The following is a 27,073-nucleotide window of genomic DNA, read 5'->3' on the forward strand; positions in this document are numbered from 1 at the left end:
TAAAATGGTACTGTTTCAATCTTTTGGAAGGAATGGGAATGAGGTAATTCATGAAATGAAAATGATGATAAACATATGTTATAAAAAGTTGTAATAATAAGCAGTTAATAGTAATCACAAGATATGACGTACATTTAAGCCAGGAGCACCTGTACCAGTGTTGATGAATATGGCAGTGGTTATCTAAAAGTTCTGTTCTATGTTTGTTGTATTGTTGTTTGTTTTCTGTTGCAGTTCATTGTTTCTGTTGTTTTGCTGTTTCCCTCCCATAATTGATGCGTTTCCCTTGGCATTAGTTTGTAACTTGGATTTGTTTTCTCTCGATTGGTTTGTGACTTTTGAACAGCGGTATACTACGATTGCCTTTATTGATAGTCTTTATAAATTTACAAAGTTTAATCAGTTCTGATTTGAGTTTTGAAGACATAATCTGCTTTTATTCAACAATATTAGTCTGTAGGATATGTTCCAGGCTCCCTATAAATCATGTGATAGGGTGATGATGTTTTCAGACCTGATAATGATTTACACAATTTTAGTTATACCCCATACTCCACAAACGTACAGTAATAGCGGTTTCATTCAACTGACAATTGTTCTATTAAAATAACCTGTTCTTGTTAGAATTATGCCCAAGTAGTTAAATTCATCAACGATATCCAGGAGTTTTTTTGTTTTTTTTTCATCACAGAAAAGTTGAAAATTACATGATGATCGTCTCCTTGAAAAAAAAACACGACCTTTGTTTTATCAACATATACTTTTAGCCTCCATAGTTCTGTTAAAACAATCTAATAATTTTTGGAGTTCTGTTGCGGAATCGGTCATTAACACGGTATCAATTGCATACAGAATAATAAAAAGTTTTACAAATATATTAAGTTCCCTGTTGGCACACATTTTATTGCCCTTATGAATCAAGATCATTTTACCCGTTACTACATCAGACAAAAATCAGACATCGAATTGTTATATGAAATATATGACTTAGTTCCTTCATACATATTTTTTTTACATTATGCATACATCCATTCATATTATTCAAAAGCATTTTATACCACAGACCGTCTCGCCAAACTGTCAAACGCCTTTTCAAAGTCGACAAATGCATGAAATATGTTGTTCCTTATTTATTTTAGATTTCAAACAAGGAATGAATACAATTAAATTTTCAATTGTTGAATAACCCTTTCTAAAGCCACATTGTTTTTGTTTAAAATCACAAAATTTACATTACATGTTCCAAATCCATAATAAATAAAATTAAGGTAGGTTCGTGGTTATACCGCCATCTTGAATTGTACAATCACAGTACATATGAGAGGTCTACAATCGGTCTAGTTCTTTATCCAAATTTGCAATTTATTGGTTACACTGTTTATTTATATAAGGACAACTTAGTGGTTCGTTGCATTATCGAAAATATTTTAACAAATACCAAATATTTGTGTTTTAGAATTAATTTTTCAAATTAGCCACTCTTTTAGTTAAAAATTTATACTGGACATATAGGGAAATTTTCTTTTTTACTTGTAGCAAGAAAACATGTTCAGTAACACCATTTTTTCTTTCAATTTTCTTTAAAGTATATTATAAAACCTGTCTTCTCATATTTTAGTTCAAAATTCTATCTCATAGATTTCTTTTTATCCACAAAAATGTGTTTTTGAATGAACCATCTAAGCAAATTTTGGCAATTTTGAACGGCTTGTACCTTGACAAATAGCGCAGTGACCAATGAGGCAATGTAATGACATGTATTACTTTTAAATTGAAAATATGATCATCTACACATCTCTGAGTTACTTTCAATTTAATTATATTATGTACATATACTTATAATTAAATTTTAACTACCCGATGTCTTTGCAGATTTTGCCAAAAGACAAACTGGGGATCTCGTTGCGTTTTATTTGCCTATTGTAAACAAAGCAAGAAGTAGCTGTGAAATATTTTCCACAGATATAATGCAAATGTTATATCACTGTTATGTCATAATACCACACACTTTATATATAGTAATTCTTGGAAAAAATCTTTACAAAAATAAACATTTCATTGAACCTATTTAGTATAAATAAATCTGGAAATCACCGTGTTTATCCATTCTGAAAAGATATGCTTTTCAAGTCCGTAGCTGGTGTTAATACTCAATGTGTAAGATCAATAATTGTATTATAATCTCGTAGGTATGTTTATATATCATATTTAACTCAGTTTAAGCTAATATTGTTGTAAGTTATTGATGCGGCTAGACCACTATCTATCTAATACTTGTATATTTGCATAGGCGGATTTAGCGGGCAGGTTGTCCGAGTGCTCCCTTTGGTTGGAAAATCTGATTGATTATATAGAGAATAAAGTGGAGGGAGTCCCCTCTTAGGCAGTCAATAACCCCCTTTCTGAAAATTTCTGGATCTGACATTGGTTTGATAGGTCAAGATTATCAAACACTATATATATTAACTGCAAAGGGTATAATTTTTCTTTTTCTGCATTTTCAACAGCATAGAAATTTAATCTTCATTTACCTGATTCGTAAATTAAAGTCTTTCTCATAAACAGTTAGCTGTAATGGCTAAAACTCTCTAGATTTACCTTTATGAAGAGCTGCTCATATTGGGCTAGGGATGTGAATATTCGCAACAACTTTAACATCTAAATGACCATAAAAGAGGTAGACAGAATAACCATATTCATCCAAGTTCAACTTTGACTGAGGTGGTCAGAACCTTCATTTCTTAATTTACGAATTTCTGGAGGGTATGTTTTAATCACATAAGAACCGAAGCACTGTCTTTTGAGCTGACGATACCCTCGGGGACTGATAGTCCACCAGCAATGGTGTCGACCCAGTTCTATGAAATGAAATAAACTCTTTTTAAATTTTGAGCGTCTGAAATGCTTTTATGCACTTTTCAATTACTTATTTTTATAACTCAAGCAAATTTTAAAAATGCTCTACCGGTTGTATGCCTAACCGATATATTATCACTAATTACTCTAATGTAGACGAAACGCGCGTCTGGCGCACTAAATTATAATCCTGGTACCTTTGATAACTATTTACACCACTGGGTCGATGCCACTGCTGGTGGACGTTTCGCCCCGAGGGTATCACCAGCCCCGTAGTCAACATTTCGGTGTTGACATAAATATCAATAGTGTGGTCATTTTTATAAATTTCCTGTTTACAAAACTTTGAATTTTATGAAAAACTAATGATTTTCTTATCCCAGGCAAAGATTACCTTAGCTGTATTTGGCACAACTTTTTGGAATTTTGTATCCTCAATGCTCTTCAACTTTGTACTTGTTTGGCTTTATAAATATTTTGATATGAGCGTCACTGATGAGTCTTATGTAGACGAAACGCGCGTCTGGCGTACTAAATTATAATCCTGGTACCTTCGTCCTAAATTATAATCCTGGTACCTTTGATAACTATTTACACCACTGGGTCGATGGCACTGCTGTTGGACGTTTCGCCCCGATGGTATCACCAGCCCAGTAGTCAACATTCCGGTGTTGACATGAATATCAATAATGTGGTCATTTTTATAAAAATCCTGTTTACAAAACTTTGAATTTTACGAAAAACTAATGATTTTCTTATCCCAGGCAAAGATTACCTTAGCTGTATTTGGAACAACTTTTTGGAATTTTGGATCCTCAATGCTCTTCAACTTTGTATTTGTTTGGCTTTATAAATATTTTGATATGAATGTCACTGATGAGTCTTATGTAGACGAAACGCGCGTCTGGCGTAATAAATTATAATCCTGGCACCTTTGATAACTATTATCATCATTATTAAATTAGATTATTTGAAGCAAAAGCAATCCTCAATTGGATAGCGACAGCAGATCAGTTGTTTAGCATAAACGGATAAGCGATATATCATACTAACATACAATTATTCTAAAAGCAATTATATATGCCTTGACTAAATGAAATAATTAGTAAGGTAAAAAATACAAAATATTCAAAATATAAAGGTGGTTCGGGTAGCATGATTGTCTGCCCATGTATCAAACGCATCAGTTTATTTAAAAATTCTAAGAAAAAATATTTAAATATGTTAAAGAGTAAATGATAACCTAGGCTTGACGATGTTTAATTTTATTTACCATGGAAAACATCCTTTCTCTCTTAAAATTCTAATTATAGAAAACAAATATGTATTCGATAAGAATACGAGTAAAATGGGAACCTGTATTAACCATTCTAAAATAATCTCAAAATGACTGCCTAACCTTTTTTGACGATCAATGCATTTGAATGGGGCATAAAGTTGAACCCCCCTTTATCCTGGATTGGAATCCGCCGCCGAATTGTAGAAATCTATCATGTTGCATTATCCACAATATCATGATGTTAATTATATGACGGTGTACCATATCGGGCTAACATCCCGATGTTACGAATACTTGTACAAATAACCCAATTCATTAATATGTAGTCTGCATGATCATAACTTTTATTCTGTACAATCAATCCTTGCGGCGTATGAAGTGAAAGACTGTTTCAGCAATGGGATTGACATCGTTGTATCGACCGCATTAGCGTAGAATAGATGAATTGACGCTAACTAAGTTCTTAAGAAAGTTGTATTGTCTTTATATGCTTTATTGTGATGTAGCTGTTCAATATTTATAAAATAACAGAGCCCGCGCCACAATCTAAGGCTTCCGATCATAGCCGCCGTCCTTGAAATTAAGCATCTAACAAGATTATCATAATGTTAAAAAAATTTGGCTGGGCGGCTGATGATCGGAAGCCTTAGAAAAATCCGTGAAATATACATGTGTTAAAATAAATACGGAGTTGAATAAATAACATATTTATGAATAAGTATGTGGAATTCCTAAGCTACTTTAATGTAGTTAAAAATATGAACTAGTTTAATAACATAAAACAAATTTGTATATACATATAATTATATATTTAACTAAACCCCTGATCATCAGCTATATATAACTATAATATAAATAGTTATCCCACACTATTTGAACTATTTCAATGATAAATGCTACAACACGGCCGACACTCGGCTAACCGAGAGATTGGTCGGTTAATCTATATTGAGTATGTGGCTATATCGGCGGTGGGTCTGTTAATCGGGTTGGCTAAAGTCTGTTAATCAGGTGTTATCGAGGAAATCATTGGAAATTCTGCATGTTTCATTGTATAACTTTTTAAATATATGTTTATCATATAAACTATTCATGTCTAACAAAACAATTCAATGTACCGAATCCAGTGGTGTAATTATTATTTTTCTAGCTTCGATGTACGATCTATAAAATGAAAAGGCGTGTTACTCATCAATAAATTTATACACATTTTACACACACAAAATGTACACAAAAAGACACGTTGGTTGAATTTACACGCATGCAATATTTTGAACATCGAACAAAGACAGGCATTATGTTTGTCAACCAAATTGATATCATTGTGTGAAAAATCTACACAAAAATCTGTATTTTGGTGACATAAATCAATCTTTATTTAAAACCTGGTCTGTTAATGGGTCGGATGTATAAAACCCGGTCTGTTAATTGGTCTGTTAAGAGTTACGAATGGCAATAAAAGTATAATTTTATTGCTGTATGGGGTGTTATCGGATAAAATGGGTAGGCTCAAGACGAGTGGCTAAAATATACGGAAACAACACATGAGCAATGAAACATAATATATACGGAAACACTGACATGAACAATGAATTTAGGCCATGAATATTGAAAACTGATATAAAAAAGAGTAATATTAAAGTATTATTATACATCATGTTAAAATGCCATATTTTGATTGCCTAATACGAAGGTTTTAATTTACTCTATCACATGGCTGAGCGGGTGACAATTTTTTTGGAATGTCACCCTTTCGGCTAGACCAATCAAAAATCGGCATTTAAACGACAATGAATTGAATCTACATCAAGTTATTTTATAGACAATGCTTAAAGTTCTAATTTACTATACAACGAAGCGTGGAACGACTCAAACTTATTTCTTTTACAATTGTTGGAAAAACGTATTTCACTTGTTAATATTTTTACTTTAAAACCTATAAATCATTGTGTGTTATGCTTATTGTTGATATTAAACGCATTCGTTCACCATCGATGGGTTTCAACTGGTGATGTACATTTCATCATGTTCATTGTGGTGTATATTTCTCAGCCAGATATGAGGCCTTTTGAAAGGGGTGTTTACCCAAAATTTAAATAAAATAAATAACAATAACAAAATTGAAAATATTTTTTTTCTTGATAGCAGAGCTTTTTTCCCGTTTCGGGCCTAATCCTTGTATCGTTTATATGTCAAGTCAATGCACTACTATTGTCTATTTACTTCACTTCTGATGATTTTTCAAATACCCGTTACGCTGTCAAGTACGTGACTACATAGAAAATACTTAAGAATTGAATGCTTCTTTTTGTAACTTCATTTGGGTGTAAAAGCGTTGACCGAAGTACATTTTGTATGAAGCGCGGAAGCGCTTCATACTAAAAATGTGCGCACGGTCAACGCTTTTACAACCCTATGAAGTTACAAAAAGAAGCATTCAATACTTATAATTACATTTTTTAGCAATGATCATGAAAATACGAATTTTATTATTGTTTTATTTAATTCACCTGTGCACTTTATTGTGGGACCACAGGTTATCATGAATGAAAAGTTTTATTGAGCATTGCAATTGCTTACGGAATAACATGTGATGTGCAGTTAGCCAATCAGAATAAGGTATCATAATGAAACATACATCTAATGTAATTATTTTATGATAAAACTCATCTGTTAAAGAAAATGATGATAGGACATTCATTATAATAAATCAAATATCACATAGCTGAGAGGGTGATAGAGCAGATCGGTATCCCTCGAAAAAACATGGTCAACCTTGGCTTCGCTTCGCCGCGGTTGACAATGTTTTCTCGGGACCCAATCTGCTCTATCACCCTCTCAGCTATGTGTTATTTATATCTTATCACATATTTGTTATGGATACGGATACATTTTTAAGATTTACCTGTTTTGTTTCATTAAATTGTTATAATTGAACTTTTTTTCCCGCTTTTCTGCAACAAATATGTGATAAATAGCTTAAAGATTATAACATGTTTTTCCATATTTGCCCTGGTATCATCCCTCGATCCATATCGGCCCTCGGCTAAAGCCTCGAGGCCGATATGGGAGTCTCGGGATGATACCAGGGCTAATATAGAAAAGGGCATGTTATAATCTATACATATTGATTTCATCCAAGAATGGTCGCATATATCATGTGGATTCTGTTTAGGTTGTCATAAATGACACTTATTTGTATCTAAATTGGTATTAACCAGTATATAAATCAGAGATAAACGTCGTAATGTAACTAAACATCAGTAAGTAAAATATATTGGGATGCTAGAATATATAAAGAATAAAGAAATAATAATGAGTAAGATCAAATAAAATGTAGAGAAAAGTAACAGACAATTTAAAGAATATAGAAATAAACAACACCCCCAATCCGGACCCTCATTGTATACACGAGAATCTGGATGGAAACACAGAATATATAGAATAATAGATAAGGACAGTAGGAAGTGATGCATTAATAAAAAAAGATAGAAAAAAATAATAACCGTTTGAGAATAAAGACATGAAACTTCCCTGGGTGTTGAAACAGTAACGGATTGCTATGTACTCATATTGGTAATAAATGCTAAAAGTTTACATGCGGACAACTGCAGTTCTCCTCTGCACTTATGTAGAAAGGAACTAAACGGAATAAAATGAATTAAAACTTAAGATAACCAAATGTAGCTGCATTCGCTCCTTTCCATTTACTTCTTTAGACTGATTTGTAAACAACAGATGATTCAGTAATAGAAGAAAAGAACCAATCGAATGATGTTGACGATTTAGAGTTTAACGTCCAGTGACAAATATCATGTGCATATGAGAACGACAACACGTTATATGTACCCTGTGTTGTATTAGAAAGACACTTTCGGGCGGATTTGAGAACGTGCTACTTTGAACAGACACAAAAATTAAGGCTGAAGAAAACGTTAATAATAGATTCATGCATATTCCAGCAGGCAATCCATATCCATATATTGAAGTGACACACTCCTTAATAAAATGCAAAGGAAGTCAAAATAAAAATGTTCTTACTAGAAGGATACTGTTGCAGCGTATTGTCATTTTTTTTTTACTCAAGAGCATCTCATTCTTAACTTTTTCAAAGGGAAAATATAAAGGTAGCACAACTATTGTCATGGCTAAATAACTCTTAACTGACACAATTTCAATTGTCCAACCCATTAACAGACTTTATTCCCATAATGTTCACTAAAACGTGGTATTACTGACGTTATATTACAATCATGAAATATTTACTAATTTCAATTTATATTTTAGAACCAAAGTACGATTTTGTGTCCTTTAAATGATATCTAAAATTGTTTGTTTCGCCTTTCATTACAAAAATTGCTATGCGTATAAGCATAAATACTACATACTTGCGCGACGCCTTTTAGTTTTACTGAAAACTGCGCAGACTATGAAATGTTTTTACAGTTGGAAAATGTTCTATGATATATATCATTTTGTCAGACACTTTTCTTTTTTTGATTTGATTCTTATAATGTACCTAAAATCTGTATATTAAATAGATTTTAATATTAAAATTGTGCGTTTTACTCTTAACAGACGTATAACCAACCCGATTAACAGACCAACCGCCGATATAGCCGCATACTCAATATAGATTAACCGACTATCTCTCGGTTAGCCGAGTGTCGGCCGTGTACAAGGACAACAAATACAGGTGTCGTTATAATTTAACCATTTTATTGATTGTGGCGCGGGCTCTGTTATTTTATAAATGGTTGTGGCGCGGGCTCTGTTATTTATAAATATAGTGGTAGCATGGTCATGTCTTACTATTAAAAGCTTCGCATGCATCTACGTATACTTTGTACACAAATTGAGAGCTTATATGCATGCATTAATCTAGATTTTTACTTTGATCTTTCATCACTGGTGTTAGTTTTAAATGGATTAAGAATGTGTTCTTTTTATAATAGTTCTAGGAAAAGATACTGGCCTAAAAATAGAAATTTAAACCAGTAGTATTGGAAACCACCCTTTCAGTCCAAAAGACTTTTCTTTAAAAGCGTATACAGTTGAGATTAGACTTGAGTTGCCAATTGTTTTGGAATCAACTTTATATCTTAGTGTCCTGTAAGTATAAACCGTTTTAAATTTTAGTTGAGCTAGACACTGGTATTGATACAGGCACGACACGTATCCATGGATGTAAACTGTAGAATAGTTTGAATGTTTACGATAGGCAACGTGTGCTATATAAATAGCGTAATTAATCAGTATCTAAATTTTCAAAGTAAACAAATATAATTTAGTGAAAATTGGCTAGTACAGACGAGAACTTTTCTCAAACTATAATATTGAAAGTAAACTTGCTATAATTTCGATTAAAAACCCAAGGGTCTTCTTTTAAATATCGGATTTTTCGCCACAAAAGGCACGAAACTCTCCTTTTCACAGGGCCTAGTCAATTCTTTGGTTTTTGGTTCGTTTATACATTTTGTTAACATGTAGACTCGATTTTCTAGACGCTCCAACTGCATGTTGAGTTATTTGATACACAGTAAGAACGATTACTCTGGTGCAACGAGACTAGTTAACATGCCACCAAAGAAAGAGCGAATTGTTATTTTGCGTGGCCATATAAGATTATCGCAAGGATTGGCTTTCAACGTTTTTGTTAGATATTGTTTTACTATCGATGCTGAACCACAGTGAAAGTAAAAAACAAATATCTGAAATATAAAAAAAAAAACGTTTTATCAAACCGGATAATTTTATGTACACCAATTTAAAGGTCACCAAGCAAGGAACCCATATCAGAAGACCTTAGCTAGCTAAATTTCTACAGGTCTCTATCCTGTATTGTTAATAAGTTATATTACCATACATCTTTTTTTTTTAAATACCAGGGGAGAAACTCCTAGTAAATTTTAACGCACACTTTGAATTTAATTTTTTTTATGACGGATCACAATTTAACAATAAAATGAAAATATTTTGTCGATATTTATTTCATTATTTTTTTTTTAGAAACAAGCACAAGCAAAAGAAAGAACAATAAACATAACCTTTAACTTTGACCTTGGCCGTATTTTCTTTTTGATGGACCCAGAACATCATATTGGAAAAAAAATAGTTCTCTATCACCGATGGTTTACCAGTTACAATTACATTTCACTTTTTTTTAATACAGAAGGGAAAAACATCCTCAGGATATAACGAGAAATTATGAGGAATAATTTGTCGTAAAGCTTAATGGTTGCGAAGCGGGTATAGTGTTCGGTAAAAAAAAGTTTTAACAGAGGAAAGTGTTTGTTTAAGCCCCAGTTCCACTAGACCACGATCGCACCACGCTCACCGCGATCTAAAATAATTTTAGATCGTGGTGAGGTCGCGGTATGAGCGGCATGAAAATGTAAATTTTCGTTGCTGTCACGATGCTACTACGTCCTCTCTACGCTTCTACAAAGATCCCGCTACGATTATACCACGTTCTCACCGCGCTTATTCTGCGACCTCACTACGCTTATCAAGATCTTTCTACGCTCTTCACGTTCTCATAACGACCATACCACGAGTTATCCGATTGCAACACGATCTTACTGCGATTATAACACGTTCTTACCACGATTATACTGACGTTAAGCACGATATTGCGTCTCAAATGGTAACGTCAAATTTTTACGTTTTACGGCGATTACCGATTATTTGGGATAAGTTTTGTATTTAACTTGCATTTTTTGTTTTGCATATCAATGTGGATACGTTTTATAATGTTTTGTTGTACTGAATATGCAATGAATATTTCCAAATGAATGTAACGTAAGCAACAAACAACAAAATATATCGTGTTTGGGTAATGCATATCTTTATGAAATGAGAAGATATATACGGTATGATGAGTGCATGCCAATGAGACTCTCTACCAGAGATCAATTGACATAAAACGTATTAAAGTGCAATGTTTTCCCATTTAGATCCGAAAAGGAGGAGGATATTTATTTTGCTTTAATATAAAAAGTTTGTCGAGAATAACAAGTTAAACGGGTCTTGCTTATAAAATTCACTATACTTTCTTTAATAGCGGTACAATTAGATTATGAAATGAAACGATTGTCAGAAAAAAAAGGTTAATTATAATTCATCTCATATGTTTACAAGCTTTGTATGATGTGGAGAGGTATATAGCCACGCTTTAGGCCTAATTTTATTTTCACTTTTAATTCTATACACATGAATCTTATTGCAGAGAAATAAAAAAAAATTGCAGTCAGTTTACGCTTCCCGAATTTGAAAATTTGATTAAGATGATTTGTTATCCTCTTGTGATACATAACTTTTTCACAACTTGAGAACCTCATCTAAACGAACAAACCCAGTCATATGAATTTTTTTTATGATGCTTTGTGGTCTTGTTGATAGTATCTGACTATCAAGAAAATTCTATCTAAGGAACTATATACAGATGATCCACCATAAATAGCGTACCCCGAATCGACAACGTTGAAAACGTACGAAAATCGTCCAGTGGACAAACTTGCAAGACATTTCATTTCTTTGAAAACGAAGTCGTTTTGACTACGCAAGTTATCAAAAAGTATGTAGCTGTTTTGTAAAGTTAAAGCACAATTACGGAAAAGGACTATTTAGCATGCAACTAATCTAAATTTTTAATAAATAACGTCGCAAATGACAATTTATTTGTAAAAAAACGGCGAAATCCGACATTGGACATCTTGCAAGACATTTGCCAGAAGCCGTTGCATTTTTATATGTAGTGTGAGTGCTCCAAAAATTCGATTTTAATATGGTCTATGTATGCACATATGCGAGCCGAATTTACACAAACGAAATATCATATAATCTTATATTTTAAAACCTATAAATTTTGATAACTTAACATCTTCCAAAATCTGACCAATATGAACACTATTTGTTTTTGCCAAAAAATAGCGTTGGTCGTACCAGAAACACATATCCAGTAATATTGTTATACTTTATATATAAAGCATATCATTGATTCGAATTTTCGTGGATATAACACTATTTTGAAGAACACAAACACCCCTGCTAAAATGATTATACGTATAGTCTGTTACGTCTGACACGCATATTTTTGACGTTTTGTCAATATGTTGTCCTTATTTTAGACTAAAGTAAAATATGATAAAATAATTTGTACTTTTTTCGGAATAGTATTTACCTGTCTAGTCTATGGATATAAGTTTTATAAAACTTAACTGTTATGATTTTATAGAAAAGCTGTTTATTAGTGTGGACTGGTTGATTACACGGTATTGACGCAATAACGTGCGTAACGTCACTACGTTCATAGCGCGATCTTACAACGTTCTCAGCAATAACGTCAACATCGTGTTCCATATCAATACAGTTCAATTCCTTCTGTTTCTGATTAAATCGTAGATTTCTCGGAAACAATACAGTCATGCCACCAAAATCTACCAGAACACATGGGCATGGTGGTAGGAGTTGATGTAGAGGCAGAGGGGGCAAAGGAACGAATCCTGATCAAGCAGAGATGTCGGACCGACCAATCCAACCTAAATTACAACCTATTACTGGTCCATAAAGCTCAATGACGATATTTTAGTGAACGATAGCAGAGATGACATAGATGTATCAATATATATAGGAAGATGTGGTATGAGTGCCAATGAGACAACTCTCCATCCAAGTAACAATTTATAAAAGTAAACCATTATAGGCCAAGGTACGGCCTTCAACACGGAGCCTTGGCTCACATCCATCAGCACGCTATAAAGGACCCAAAATATTACTAGTGTTAAACCATTTAAACGGGAAAACCAACGGTCTAATCTATATAAAAAACGAGAAGCATGGTTGAGCCGTTAGAGCAAATGGATAATTACATTCAAACAAACAAAATCTAGGGACGCTTTTTTTGCTATTGTTATTGCTATCTATTGAATTGTTATTTGGATGGAGAATTGTCTAATTGGCACTCATACCACATCTTCCTTTATCCATATGACGATTACGAATAATAAACTTGACAGAAAGTATTGAAAGAGAAAAATTAAGACGAAGTAATGTTGATTTATATATAAAAAGATGATTACAAGGGGGGGAATCTACGTCATCACGCAGGGTGTCGGCGATTGAAATAGGACCACCATCTTGTCGCTTCAAGCATCCAATTACTAAACTAGAAAGCAAAATTTCGCATCTAAATATTGAAACATTTATAAAGTGTAAGTGTTCAATTGAATATCACTAAAATTCCATATAGACCAGTTGGGAGGATGTTGAACATTAAACTTGACGAAAAGCTGCAACCCTATCTAGCCACTGAGAAGTGATACACGGTTAAATAGAAATTACCAGTAGATCAAGTTATTATAAAGCCCCAGTCCCACTAGACTATATGATCGCACCACGCTCACCGCGATCTAAAATAAATTCAGATCGTAGTGAGATCTTGGTATGAACGGCAAGAAAATGTAAATTTTTGTTGCTTCACGATGCTACTTCGTCCTCATTACGCTTCTTATAACGATCCCGCTACGATTATACCACGTTCTCGCCGCGCTTATTCTGCGACCTCAGTACGCTCATCAAGATCTTTCCGCTCATCACGGTATCACTACGATCAAACCACAAGTTATACGATTGCAACACGATCTTACCGCGCTTCTACTGCGATTATAGCACGTACTTACCGATCTTACTACGTTCTCAGCAATAACGTCAACATCGTGTTCCATATCAATACAGTTCCATACCTTCTATTTATGAATAATACGTAGATTTCTCGGAAACAATACTAGCTGTCATCCCACCAAAATCTACTAGAACGTGACGTGGGCGTGGTGGTAGGGGTTGATATAGAGACAGAGGGAACTCTGATAGTTACGAATCCTGTTCCAGCAGAGATGCCGGACAGACCAATCCAACCTAAATTACAACCTATTGCTGGCCCATCAAGCTCAAATGACGACAATTTAGTGAACGATAGCAGAGACGAAACAGATGTGTGAAACATCGATGGTTGAGTCGTTAGAGAAAATGGACAAGAAGTCCTTATTACATGCAGACTAACAAAACCTGGAGAAACTTAAAATATTTTATGTGAAAATGAGAATGATGATCGTAGTATGAACGTAGTCGGGTTGTAAGAAGAGCTTGATGAGGGCGACAAGAGCGTGCTAGAATCGTACTATGGTCTTGAAAAGCGTGGTGTAAACGTGGTATAGTCGTGGTGGAAGCGTAGTTAGATCGCAGTGAGAACGTGGTGGTTGTAGTGAGGTCGTAATAACGTCGCTGTGAGATCGTAGCGCAGTCTCTTCGAATAGAATCACGCTCTCGCTACGATGGTACAGCGACCCGTTTGCGATCTTACCACGACCTTAGTGCGCTCTCACTACGCTTCTACTACGACCTGAATTCGCCACGACCGCACCACAAATATTTTGAACATGCATATGCTTAAAGTTGGCCACGCTCATCGCGATTTTGCCCTTGAAGATCTCACCACGACCGTGATGCGACCTTACTGCGATCTACACGATCGTAGTTCATTTTTTCACAGATCGTAGTGCGATTGTGGCCTAGTGGGACTGCGGCCGGGGACTGCGGCATAAAGAAATTAACATTTCCAAACTTGGTTCTTTACATACCACATTGAACATTACCCTCATCCTTTCAATTTTTCCCTTTCTATATAGAACATACATCATGCAAACATTCTGAATGTATACATCCGTCTTCTCAATTTATACTATTTCTCCCTCCCTCAATTTCTCTAAAATCCATATTTATTCCATAATCATCTATAAATGCCGAATCTTTGATTTATATTCCCCAATTTAAAGTTTGATAGTTGATGAAAAGACGTTTAAGCATAAATTTCGTTCATGGAAGAATACGTATTTAACCATGAAACATGGAATTTAAAATATAAGTGTTGTTAGTATTGAGCCCATAGTGAAGATATACATATATTTTTTCAATATAAAATGATTTAAATATCAAATGAAGAAACACTTTTGACCTTTGATTATACTGTAGTTAATTTGGCTGCTTCAGTTGTCTTACCTGTTAAATATGCCATAGCTCCACTTGTCCAGAGACATTATAATTATGGCATGCCTATAATTATTCACGGTAAAGGCAGAATCATTTAGAGTGTAATATGTATTTCACAGTAATGTATTTCAGCCATTAATCATGGCCCTATTTCTCTTCACAAATAAGTAGAATTGCCTTAGAAAAAGGTCATATTATCTTGAAATATCTTCACATAAGCCGTTTGCTGTCTCGAATTTCAAACGGACCGAGTTGTCGAAGGGGCGAAGTAACCATATTTTTTGCTTATTTTCCTTGTGTCTTCCTCCCCTACCCTAAAAGTCCCTTTCATTGACTACTACGCAATGAACAGATGAACTGTTAGATTTCGGTTTCTTATAAATTTTCACATTGAATTCATCGTATATTAATCGAAATGTAAGTGGTAAACAATAAGAATAATTTAAGTGTGTTATACGAGAAAAGAAAGTTCACACAGGAAGTAATGGGAAATTCCCTTTGAAGTCCAGTCATTCTATAAATAAATCGATATATGCTAATCAGGTTTGTACATTGTGTAGGCCGTTTAAAACAACAATTTCTTTATAAACGCTTCATAATTTATGAATTGTATAAATGAAACCATTTCTCAAAACATAACATAGAAATTTAAGACTTATCTACTTATAACCATGATGATTCAGATCTTTGTCATGCAATGCAGACCATGAAGAATGTAGTCTAGAGTTCAACACATGAGACCAATAGAAACAGATTCAGCTTGTCCTTGGACACATAAATACATTTCTTTAAAAAATACACACACTCTAATAAAATAAAGTAACTTCAGGCTAATCATGCTAATTATTAAGTCCCTTAAATATGTTAAATAAGTTTCAGAATACACCATCTAAAAGTTTCTGGGTATTTTCATTGGTTTTACACCTAAATGAAAGTAACATTGTTTTATTGGGAACGTAAGATATACAAATTGTTATCATGGTTTATTAAAGGATGATGCTAAGTTCAACTCACTTAGAACAGGTCACTGTCATCCTTGGTATACAATATCCATGATATCAGTCTGATTTTAAATCTCAGTGCTCCCATTTTCTGATATACAAAAATGTATCCTCTGGGAGTTATAGCAAATGAAAGGTTTGATTTTGATCAGATAGGGGTACAATTGCTCTTTAATTTCCAGATGCTCGTTTCCAGAATCGCACATTTTTCGCTAAAAATATAATTTGAAGTCGGTTATCTCCCTTTCTGGGAATTAGAACTGCTAACATGGCTAAGATGCCATCAAACTCAATGAAGAGTCAATGATTAGAGCTTTTCAATCACTGTTGATGTAACGATAATTTTTGGTTTAAATACATATCTTGTACATTTAAAATTTAAAAATGTTTTTTGTCTTCCAACAAACTTGACTGTTATCAAACTTAAATTTTATAGTTGACAGTGGCGGATCCAGAAATTTTCATAAGTGGGGGCCCACTGACTGACCTAAGAGGGGGCCTGCTCCAGTCACGCTTCAGTGATTCCCTATATAAGCAACCAATTTTTTTCCCAAAAAGGGGGGCCTGGGCCCCCTGGGCCCTCCCCCCCCTAAATCCGCTTATGGTTGACTACATTGTGGCTTTGTAGGGTGATATACAGTTGTTACTTTTGTGTCACTTGTCTTCTATTGGAGAGTTTTCTTATTGGCAATCATACCACATCTTATTGTTATATTAGTTATAAAGCACGTATACAGTTAACTACAGTAACCCATTGTTTTCTAATTTACTTCTCACTGCTGCTCAGCACTGCAGTTAACCAGTATCTGTGAGTAATCAGCATATATATATTCTCAACAAGAGAAATTAATTCCTATGTAATTGTTGATTCCGGTTTTCATAAGTGGGTTTCTAGTAAGTCCTTTAAAAAAAGCACCCATGTTGAAATAAAAGCTATTGAGGGTACTACCCAGATAAAACTCAGTCTTAAAAGCATACTAGCATTGCTATTATCAGAAGTACACAAAGCTACTACATGATGTGGTCTCTGATGAAAAGATGTCTCATTGGCATTCATACCAATTTTTATTCTTATTTGCAAAATTTCATTCATTTTGATGCATACACTTGTCATATTTGTATATACTAATCCTATGATTTTAGCCATACTATGATACACTGTTGGATCACATGATGTTCCAAGGTAAGACAAGAACATGTCATCAACTTCATAAACAATATCATGATCTTGATTCACAACGTTTTAAAAACCTACCGTGCAAAGTTTAACTGAACCCTGGATATTTGGTATCTGGTGAAGGGTTGTTTCATTAGCAATCATGCTACATCTTTTTCTTTTTATATAAACCTTATTTATTCTGCAGAATTGGAAAACCTGTCTAGACCTGGAAAAACATGGTTTTTTTTAAGGGGAAACAGTTGTATGTCAGATCATATGCTAAAATGCCAATTGATTTATAGATATGTACAAACTTATACATTTGTACGTAGTTTCATTATGCATGTTCTTTGACCTATAATGGTTTACTTTTACAAATTGTGACTTGGTTTGAGAAATGTCACATTGGCACTCATACCACATCTTCTTATATCTATGTCATGTACTTATACTGTATATATTTTCAGACATCTGGATGATGATTTTAATGAAGCGTGATGACAATTCCTTGGTTGAACAGTGGACAACAAGTTTCTGACCGTCCTAACACAGAACCCATAGATGAACATAGTCTCTACTCCCCATTCAGTGTAGTTTTTTACTCAGATTGTGTACAGGAGGAATATGGAGATTGTTTAACTAATGATAGGTCATTACATGGACTGAGAAGTTTCACAGATTGTTTTGATAAACTAAAAACTGTGCTTTTATTTCGAGTTTTGTCAACATCTTCAGACTTTCATGAGAGATTAAGAAGTTTTAAAGGATCAAAATCTTGCAGGACTGTCCAGTTAAAAAGATCAAAGAAAAGGAAAGTTAATATATTTTGGAAATTATTGTATGTTGCTTTTTCACTTCTCATTTCTTGTGGAAAACATAAACAAAGAGACAGTTCTTCTGTTTTATACAAGAAAAGCTTAATTAAAAAGATTCCTGTTCGCATTTCCATTGGATCCAAAATAAGTTGGATTTCATTAAAGATTGTTAATAATAACCACAGACAAACAAGTAGCAAGAAGCCAAGATCAGTATTTTTGGACTGTAATAACTGTGGCTATCTCAGAGTAATTGCAGAAGCTGACATTTGTCATAAAATCTCAAAACATTTAGAAATAAATAATAAGTTTCAAGGCATTACATATCAAAAGTCCTTCCTTAACTCTGACAAAAGATAAACTGATCATAATTTGACAACATTGGACTCATTTCACAAATTTCTCACCAATTTGTTTTCATATTTCAAAACAATTACTTTTGATGAATAATGTCCTCTAAACTAGATCCTTTTTTAGAGGAAAAAATAAAAAACACAAACCTCAGAGATGATATGAAGTATGAACTTCTTCGTATAAAATCATTTGTTGACAGACCAAACACAGAAAAAGGATTTGCTATACGTTTTGCAGCAGCAGGATTTTTTTACACTGGGACTGGAAATAAAGTTAAGTGTTTTGCTTGCTTGAGAGAGAAAGAAGATTGGAAAGATTGGGATCAGCCTTTTAAACTCCATAGGGATTTGAATCCGTATTGTGGCTTTTTAACTAAAACTGATCGAACAAATATCCCAGCTGGATCTGAAAGTGTTGAACTGAGAGAAAGATTTGAACCCATTACTCATCTTTTTGATTCATTGCCTCCAGAAATTCCAACTGAAGTTGTAGGACCTAGTAAACAAAATTCGTCATCCAAGTTATCTGATATGAATGGTCCACATGAAAATAATATTGATCCATCAGACCCTAACATGAACAGGCCAGATAATTTTGGACCTAATCCTGAACGTAATATAGCTGTTCAAAGCACATCTGAAGATGCTCAATTTAATAGACAGCAAACAGAAACATTTAGTCTTAGTCTGGGTCCTGGATCTGGTCCCAGTTCAAGAGAAAACTTGGCAGCAGTTGCGGCAAGAAGTGCAAGTATTGGTGCAACAAAAACAGAATATAAACCACAAAATATGCAAAAGGTTGATGCTGGAAATCTAAAGTATGAAAGACATAGACTAGAAACTTTTAGAACTTGGCCCATGGGAACTCCTGTTACTGCCAAGGAACTTGCTAAAAATGGATTTTATTACACCGGAACTGGAGACAGAGTACAGTGTGTATTCTGTAAAGGTATACTTAAAGATTGGGAAGTTGGTGATAAGCCACATATTGAACATAAAAATAGATTTCCAAGATGTCCATATGTTTTAGGAACTAATGTGGGAAATGTTGCTATGCCACCTCCAAATCCATCCAGCACAAATCAACCTCCAAATGTTGGGTTCCTCAATAATCAGCCCATGTCTAACATGGAGGCACTGGGTATCAACACAGAACGTCCTAAGAATCCACAATATGCTGTAGAATCTAGTAGGATATCTACATTCAGAAACTGGCCAACATATAAACATCAGACTCCAGAAACTCTGGGATCAGCTGGATTTTTCTTTGCAGGTTAGAACTAAAATAGAATAATTACAACTTTCAGTCTGATAAAATTCTATGAAGCAAAAAAAAAAATGACAGGTTGATGAATGCAGAATTGAAAGTGACACTTAAAATTGCCTGCAATCAAAAAAATTATATTTTTAAATTATTTATGAACCACGAATTATCTTGAAAGTGTTTGTGTTTATACTAGTCATGCTCCAAACAATTATAGATATTAGGTAGGTAGATGCTAGTTCTTTCATACAGATCTACCAATAAAAGTTTACCATGCAACAAATTCAGTCTACACAAGAAATTGTAAACCTGAAGGACAAGTTTTGAACCTCAAAACAGATGAGAACAAACATTATATGCTAAAACATGTAAAATAAAATACACAGTGGTAAAATTATACAATTGATCATGGTACATGCAAACAACCAACAACAATACTTCAAAATTAAATTACATGAATCATTGTGTATGATCTATAAAACCAAGAGATATCAACTGTTCTATGAAGATAACCCTATCTCTTTGGCAGTTAAATAAACAGTTGTGATTAGCATAAGGGGTAATTTTTTATCTTAAAATATTTGATGTTTATGCATGGAGTTTATTGATTAATTTTTTTTCAACATAAAAAGAAGAAAATGACATATAATTACCAATGAGACAACAATACAGTTCTGCAATAGTGGATGCATTAATGATTTTATATTCATTAAGTTGGGAAAAAAATTAAAAATTATTACTACAATTATCCAACTTCTCTATTTTTACCTTGGCTTTTCCAGTTTAAAAATATAATGTTTCCAACATTTGAAATATAGCTCCAAAGCATTTTAATAACTTTGAGCAACCAATTTTTGATATGGCTTGATGATAATTTTAATTTGTTATAGGATTTGGAGATAATGTGAAATGTTTTTATTGTGATGGAGGCCTGAGGAATTGGGAAGCTGGAGATGATCCTTGGGTTGAACATGCTAGGTGGTTTCCTAAGTGTCCATTTGTTCTGTCAGTTAAAGGGCAAGAATACATCAAAAATGTGCAAGCTGCTTTCCAACAGGGTGGACAGAGACAACAAACTAGAGGTTTGTTATGATATATATTTAGCTACCCTTGCATTTATAGTACTGTGAATTTAGAAATTATTGCTAGGTTTGATTAGTGTGAATATCACAATAATAAGAACTCACATTCTGATATCTGATAGTTACAATGTATCTGTATGCAGCTTTTCACAAATTTAAATAAGTATTCTCACATTTATTTTTTGGAGAAAATCATATGCAAGTGGTAATATGTTGTACATGCAAGGTGTTTAGGAGGCAAAGGTTCATCCACTTCAAGGAATGACCTGAGAATCTGTCCCACTTGAACTATTGACGTCATACAACAACACTTTTCCATTGTGGCATCAGATATTTTGTATTATGACGTCAAAATTTTACAGGAACCTGTGTGATGTCCAGTAATGGCAGACAAATAGCGATAAGGTGTTAAAGATGATATGCTTTACTTTTATGTTCTGCAGAATTTTGGAGGATAATTTAGTAAAAATAAATGTTCAACCAAATTAATATTTGTTCAAAATACGGATTGTGTGATTTTAGATGCAGAAAGAGACTAATAAATTAAATGTGACAGTAATGAAATATTATAACACTCAATGTGTATTTACTTCAGTTGCTGGTGGTCATCAGATAGAAGATAGAGAAATAAAAGCCAGGATGGAGTTACCTCTAGTCAGGACAGTACTTAGTACTGGTGTTAGTAAATCAAGTGTAATGAAGGCTATAGAAAAACGTCTCCGAGACACAGGTTAGTACTGGTGTTAGTAAATCAAGTGTAATGAAGGATATAGAATAACGTCTCCGAGACACAGGTAAGAAAGATTTTCTGTACATGGGTTCCTGTATCTTTCATTTTTGACCTTGACACTTTTAAATATGTTCAGAATGTTTATATTTTCTTTACTTTTAATCTGGTATATTTCTACAGAAAGTGAACACCTGTTAGCAATGTTAGTACAGCACATTTTTAGGACAAATGTCATAAAAAAAAAAAACGAAAATATACAATTTTCTGGAATACCTAGAACCAATGTGTGCACAATTTCAATATAAAAGATGCATATAAAAGTCTTGTTTCAAATATTTATCAATAGAAAATGTGATTATGTTATGTATCAGAGACAATATTAACGGACAAACAAAGAAAAAAATACCTACATGCTAAAATGAGGGGGAGGACAGGGGGGTACCCTTCTCCCTTCTCCCACCCCTCTTCTCCTTTCTCCTACCCCCGTTTTCCTTTCTCCCATTAGAATAAAACATCTCCTTTTTGAGATATTTTTTCTTGAAATATTAGAAATTTTTTTAAAAGGAAAGATATTTTATTTTTTCTCCTTTCTCTAACTTTTTCTCCTTTCTCCCAGCCTTCTTCTCCTTTCTCCTACCCCCATTCTCCTTTCTCCCACACCCTTTCTCCTTTCTCCTACCCCCTTTCTCCCTGTCTCCCTTACCCCTGTCCTCCCCCTCTAAAATGTTCCTCTCTGAGGTAACTGAAATGAATTGCCATGGAACATTATTAAAAGTTAAACAAACAGTCAAAAACAGACATAAGATTAGGTTACAAGCTACATACATGCAAGTACTATGCCTTTCAATCAATATATCATTATTTTAAAATGCATGTACTATAATTATATATGATATTTTCAGCTTCCTTATCTTGTTTTCATTGTGGATTAATTAGTATTCTTATATTACCAATTTCCGTGGGTGTAGGGAAACAATGAATTTAAATGTTTAACGAGGTACACTTTTTCTAAAGACTTTGTATCAGACTTTGACAAATCCACTAAATCAAATATCCATGAAAATAAAAGTTTTTCTTAATCCACAATTATTGGTATCCACTAATATGTGTTAATCCACAGTATAACTAAAGATTTTGTTATAGGAGATGATTTTGCTGATGCTGAAGCTTTACTTGAAGCAGTTTTAACAATGGAGGCTCAGCCTGAAGACATAGGTATAACTACTCCTACCCAGGGGACAAACACAGCAGGACCTAGTTCATTACCCACACCATCTAGTACTGCAGGGCCGTCAGGTAGTCAAGCAGGACCAAGCAGCATAGGTGTGTAGATTTTTGTAAAGTTGATGTTTCTGTTTAGGATGAAATCTTCATATTTTTGGTTGTCTGTGAAATCAGAAATTTATAGGATGCATTAAAAATTTGCAAAATATGACAGACTTTTTGCTAGTTGTATTTTATTATATATAGCATTATTATTGAAGACAAGAAGTAATAAGTATTGTATTCAATTCTGAATTTACATTTTATCCCAAATGATAAAGTGGTAGAATGATTTTATATAGAAAACAGTTCTTTAACTATTTAAAGTGATAATGTCTGACATTATAACTTTATCAGGCAACATCAAAAACAATTCGACATCACAATTAAATTTCAGCCAATGAAGAGCTGAGATTAAGGATGTACTTAGGTGAAATTAAATAAATCAAGAATCTAAAATTGATACTATAAGCCGGTAGAGCATTGGTTAAGGATAAAAATAAGCTTAAGATATTGATAGGTCATGAAGCTCCTTTTTGAGATTTAAAATATGACGGGAAAAGGCTGACTCGGACTTTTACTTTATATTTGCATTGGTTTTTTTTGGTTTCAATTCAAAAGAAAGAAAATCAAGAATCTCCTAAAATTTTTATAAATGACCTTTTATAAGCTATTAAGTCTTATATGAAAACATAAATGGGTGTTATGGGGCAAGATATTTACATTGTATTGTATGGAAAAACACCAAGGAGTCCGAACATTTGACACGAATTCCACAACCTCACCTAAGTACATCCTTAAGCATTAACATGTTGCTTACCTAACATTTGTTATAGGGAAGGGAATATTTCAGAAACTGATTGAAATAATTATTGTCAATATTTTCTTGTATTGCAGAAGTGTCATATGTTTAATAACTGCAGGTCAGCAGTTCAAAGAGTATCTGCTGGCATTGTTTGTATATCCTTCCCATCTGATAATTCAAAGGAATATACTCATGGAAATTTTAAAATTAAATACATGTACTTGTCTGCAGCAATATATATATATGTCCAGTGTATGTAAGAAAGTAAATTAGTCATATGTATTCTTTCTGAAAGAACGGTTTCGGTTAATTAAGGGGGTATGGGTGTCTTCCTCCATCTTGGATTGTCAAAAACAGAGAATCAAAGGTCCATATTTTCAATCAAGCTAGCAAAATATGATGTAGGAATGCAGATATAAATGCCAATTTTCATTTAAAAGAACCAATTTATAAGATTATAACTTATAAATATTAAGATTTTTGAAAATATTGATTATTTTTGGTTGTTTTTATTATTTTTTTAAATTGGCATTTCAAGGGGAGGTAACTCTAAAACAGTGCATTTTCTGAAGGATTATACATGAAATTTTCCTATTTTGTATTTTAGCTGGAAAAAATGTACGGTGACCATATCTTTTCTTTTGATATTCTCAAAACATTGTCTGAAAGCCATCTTTTCCTTAAGTATTTAACAATTCTATCATTTTGTTTAGTTATTAATCACAAAACAGTGTTTTTTCTCTGTATAATCCATACAAAATGTGTCATTTTGTCACGTCCTGTAGCTTGAGAAAATGCGCGGTGACCTATCATTTTTATTATATTTTTGAACATATATCAATAGATACTCCGTTTTGGCAAAGTATGAACAAATTCTATCATTTTTATTTTAGACTCCCATACCACCTTAAGAATTGAATACATGTAACACAATAATATGTGATAAGGATGGAGTAGTTCACTCCCCTTATTTGATAATTCCACCAAAGGGAGATAATGTTGACTTACAATAGTGTCAATAGTTGATGGAAACATAACACATACAGTAATGATCAGACATTATGTTACACTGAATCTAATAAATTACTTAGATTTGTTATATGTCTGTACACATGACATGACTGAAGAAAAACAAAAACAAAAGCATAAACTGTAAATCTAAATGTTACTTAACACATTATTGATTTTCAGGTTCAGAAAAAGGTCCAGCAAGCAATGCAAGTTCTACAGGTCACCAGCAAAACGGTAAGTTGAGGAATTATTACTTTACATATCAAGTTCAAAAAGCAGCGTTTTAGCCTTTTTCTAATTTATCTTAAAGTATGGTAAAATTTTGATCATGTGTACACATTTTAAGCTTTTAGCAACAATTTCCATTTAACATATAATAGCTCATTGTAATATTTCAGACATGAGCCTTCAAACTTTTTGTAATATATGCATTTGAATTATTTTTGCAAATAGCTTTTGATTTTGTCATTTGATTAGGGACTTTTCGGTTTGACTTTTCCTCTAAAGTTTGGTATTTTTGTTATTTGCTTTTCTCAAAGATGGACACAGATGTCAAAAAGTCTATGCTTCTCCTCAATAGGTGGAATATATTCTGGTTTCTTAGAATTACTCCCCGTCTTTAAAAATCTTGGGGTTTGCCCCTGTAAAATTGTTTAAAACTACAACCAATAACCACAGGTCTTCAATTGAAGAGTGACTGACAAAAAGAGGAATGGAACCATTGAATCAGTTCAATTGATATTTTTGACCATGAAATCTCCTACCAAACTTTTAACTCTGGAAATTCAAAACTATTATTCCTGTTCTATAGTATTAGAATTACAGTTTGAAAGTTACAGTAAGTAAGTTAATGTTGCCTCTTGTGATAGAAATAATAATAAAAATCACAATCTAAGTTTATATATTGTATTGTCTGCTGCTTGAGTAATATTCAATACAACAAGTGCAGTGTAATGACATCAATATTATAACAACTATATACTTGTGCATTTGTCCTAAAAGTAATAATAGTTTTGTCTAGAACAAAGTGTAGCAAATATAGTTGGTGCAGGTTAGTTGATGTCATATTTTTTTATGTCTAAAAATAAAAGACTAATAAATTAATACTTTCAAGTTTATCTAATATACATTAACAAAATCAGAGACAAATACACAAATAAAACCATAATGAATGCCTCCAAAAGTGACAGAATAAACTGAAATTGATATGAATTTGGACAAATGCACCTATAAATGATAACAATATATCTATAGACTATTTTCATATTATGGACACACTAATCATATGATTAATTTTAATCAAATGAATAAGAAATTTTAACGACGCGTTAGCACTAACAACAAGTTTAACAACAGACCCCTGGAGTTTATATTGGTTACCCGAGCTGTGATATGACATTCTGGTCCTCTGTCAAGTATGAGCAACTGAAAAATCAAGCTTTCAGTTGCATGAGTTGGTGCAATATGGGGAGAAAATTAATTGTTGAATGTTTTCTACACACAACAAAATCATTAGTTTACCCCCCATCCCCAACTCCACATTTAATTTTGATTCAAATACATGTGTATTTTTTTTAATGCAGAAAATATTAACTTTGCCAGATTTGTACATACTAGGCAGCAAGGTAACAATTATTTTAGGTCTGCTCATAATTTGTTTTAGTTTCAGTAAGATATGGATAATAAGATTATTATATTATTTCAGATATGATAACTTGTAAGATATGTCTGGAAAATGAAGTTGGTATAGTCTTCCTACCATGTGGTCATCTTTGTTGTTGTGTCCAGTGTGCACCAGCTGTCCAGCAGTGTCCAGTATGTAGGGCACAAATTAGAGGGAACGTTAGGACATACATCACGTAATTGACAGAGTTGAATTTATTTTTGTGAATATCAATGCTTTATTGGTATATTTATTTAAATTTTGGACTGCGAAACCGGTTGGGAATTATAGGCTGGAGTTGGATGCTTGCCTCTAGAATTATGAATGAAAAATATCAGCGTGTTCTCAGTGTAGTAGTATTTGTTGTTGACCAATCTCAATGAAAGACTAGAACACTACGGTCATTTAAAGGAGGGAATAACTTGAATTTTGGATGCTAGTGACAATGCAGTATTTTGCTTAATATTGAGCTAAAACAAAGGTCAGGAAGGAGAGAAATTATGATGAACAGAAAAAAAGCTAATGGAAGATGTCATGGTAACCCAAGTTAGCGCTACAGTATCATCAAAAGTTGATAACCAGTACATATAATTGTTCCATTCAGTACTATGATGTGACAGTGATGTCAACTCTGTAACTAATAGGCCTAGATTTTTTTTCTCTGTACTTTTGGTTCAAACTTATGTGAATGCAACATTTATGTTCATGAGCTCATAGAATAAAATTTAGTTTTTTTTTATTTATTA

The 27,073-nt window shown here is 33.2% G+C and overlaps 1 protein-coding gene across 5 annotated transcripts; it reads left to right on the top strand.

Annotated features, from left to right (window-relative positions):
• Window positions 1-2,097: 2,097 nt before the first annotated feature.
• On the top strand, window positions 2,098-27,073 carry LOC139490509 (baculoviral IAP repeat-containing protein 7-like). 5 transcript variants are annotated; one of them, XM_071277288.1, is made up of 8 exons: window positions 2,106-2,189; window positions 9,091-9,247; window positions 17,809-19,782; window positions 20,664-20,855; window positions 21,451-21,585; window positions 22,729-22,908; window positions 24,845-24,898; window positions 26,370-27,073. In XM_071277288.1, exons 3-8 carry the CDS (start codon window positions 18,606-18,608, stop codon window positions 26,525-26,527), a joined length of 1,896 nt encoding a protein of 631 aa, XP_071133389.1. In that variant the 5' UTR covers window positions 2,106-2,189; window positions 9,091-9,247; window positions 17,809-18,605; the 3' UTR covers window positions 26,528-27,073. The 5 variants fall into 5 exon arrangements, with proteins under 5 accessions (XP_071133391.1, XP_071133389.1, XP_071133388.1 ...); XM_071277290.1 differs by lacking the exon at window positions 9,091-9,247 and having other exon boundaries at window positions 2,098-2,189; XM_071277287.1 differs by lacking the exons at window positions 2,106-2,189; window positions 9,091-9,247 and adding an exon at window positions 15,465-15,598.

The sequence above is a fragment of the Mytilus edulis genome, chromosome 10 (assembly GCF_963676685.1).
Source record: "Mytilus edulis chromosome 10, xbMytEdul2.2, whole genome shotgun sequence".
Taxonomy (NCBI): Eukaryota; Metazoa; Mollusca; class Bivalvia; order Mytilida; family Mytilidae; genus Mytilus; species Mytilus edulis.

What these genes read in the sequence shown, in the direction of transcription:
- LOC139490509 (XM_071277290.1), top strand. Translation starts at nt 18,606, where the DNA reads ATGTCCTCTAAACTAGATCCTTTTTTAGAGGAAAAAATAAAAAACACA. An exon ending in AGCTGGATTTTTCTTTGCAG is followed by an intron (nt 19,783 to 20,663) that starts GTTAGAACTAAA and finishes AATTTGTTATAG; the next exon opens with GATTTGGAGATAATGTGAAA. An exon ending in AGCAGGACCAAGCAGCATAG is followed by an intron (nt 22,909 to 24,844) that starts GTGTGTAGATTT and finishes ATTGATTTTCAG; the next exon opens with GTTCAGAAAAAGGTCCAGCA.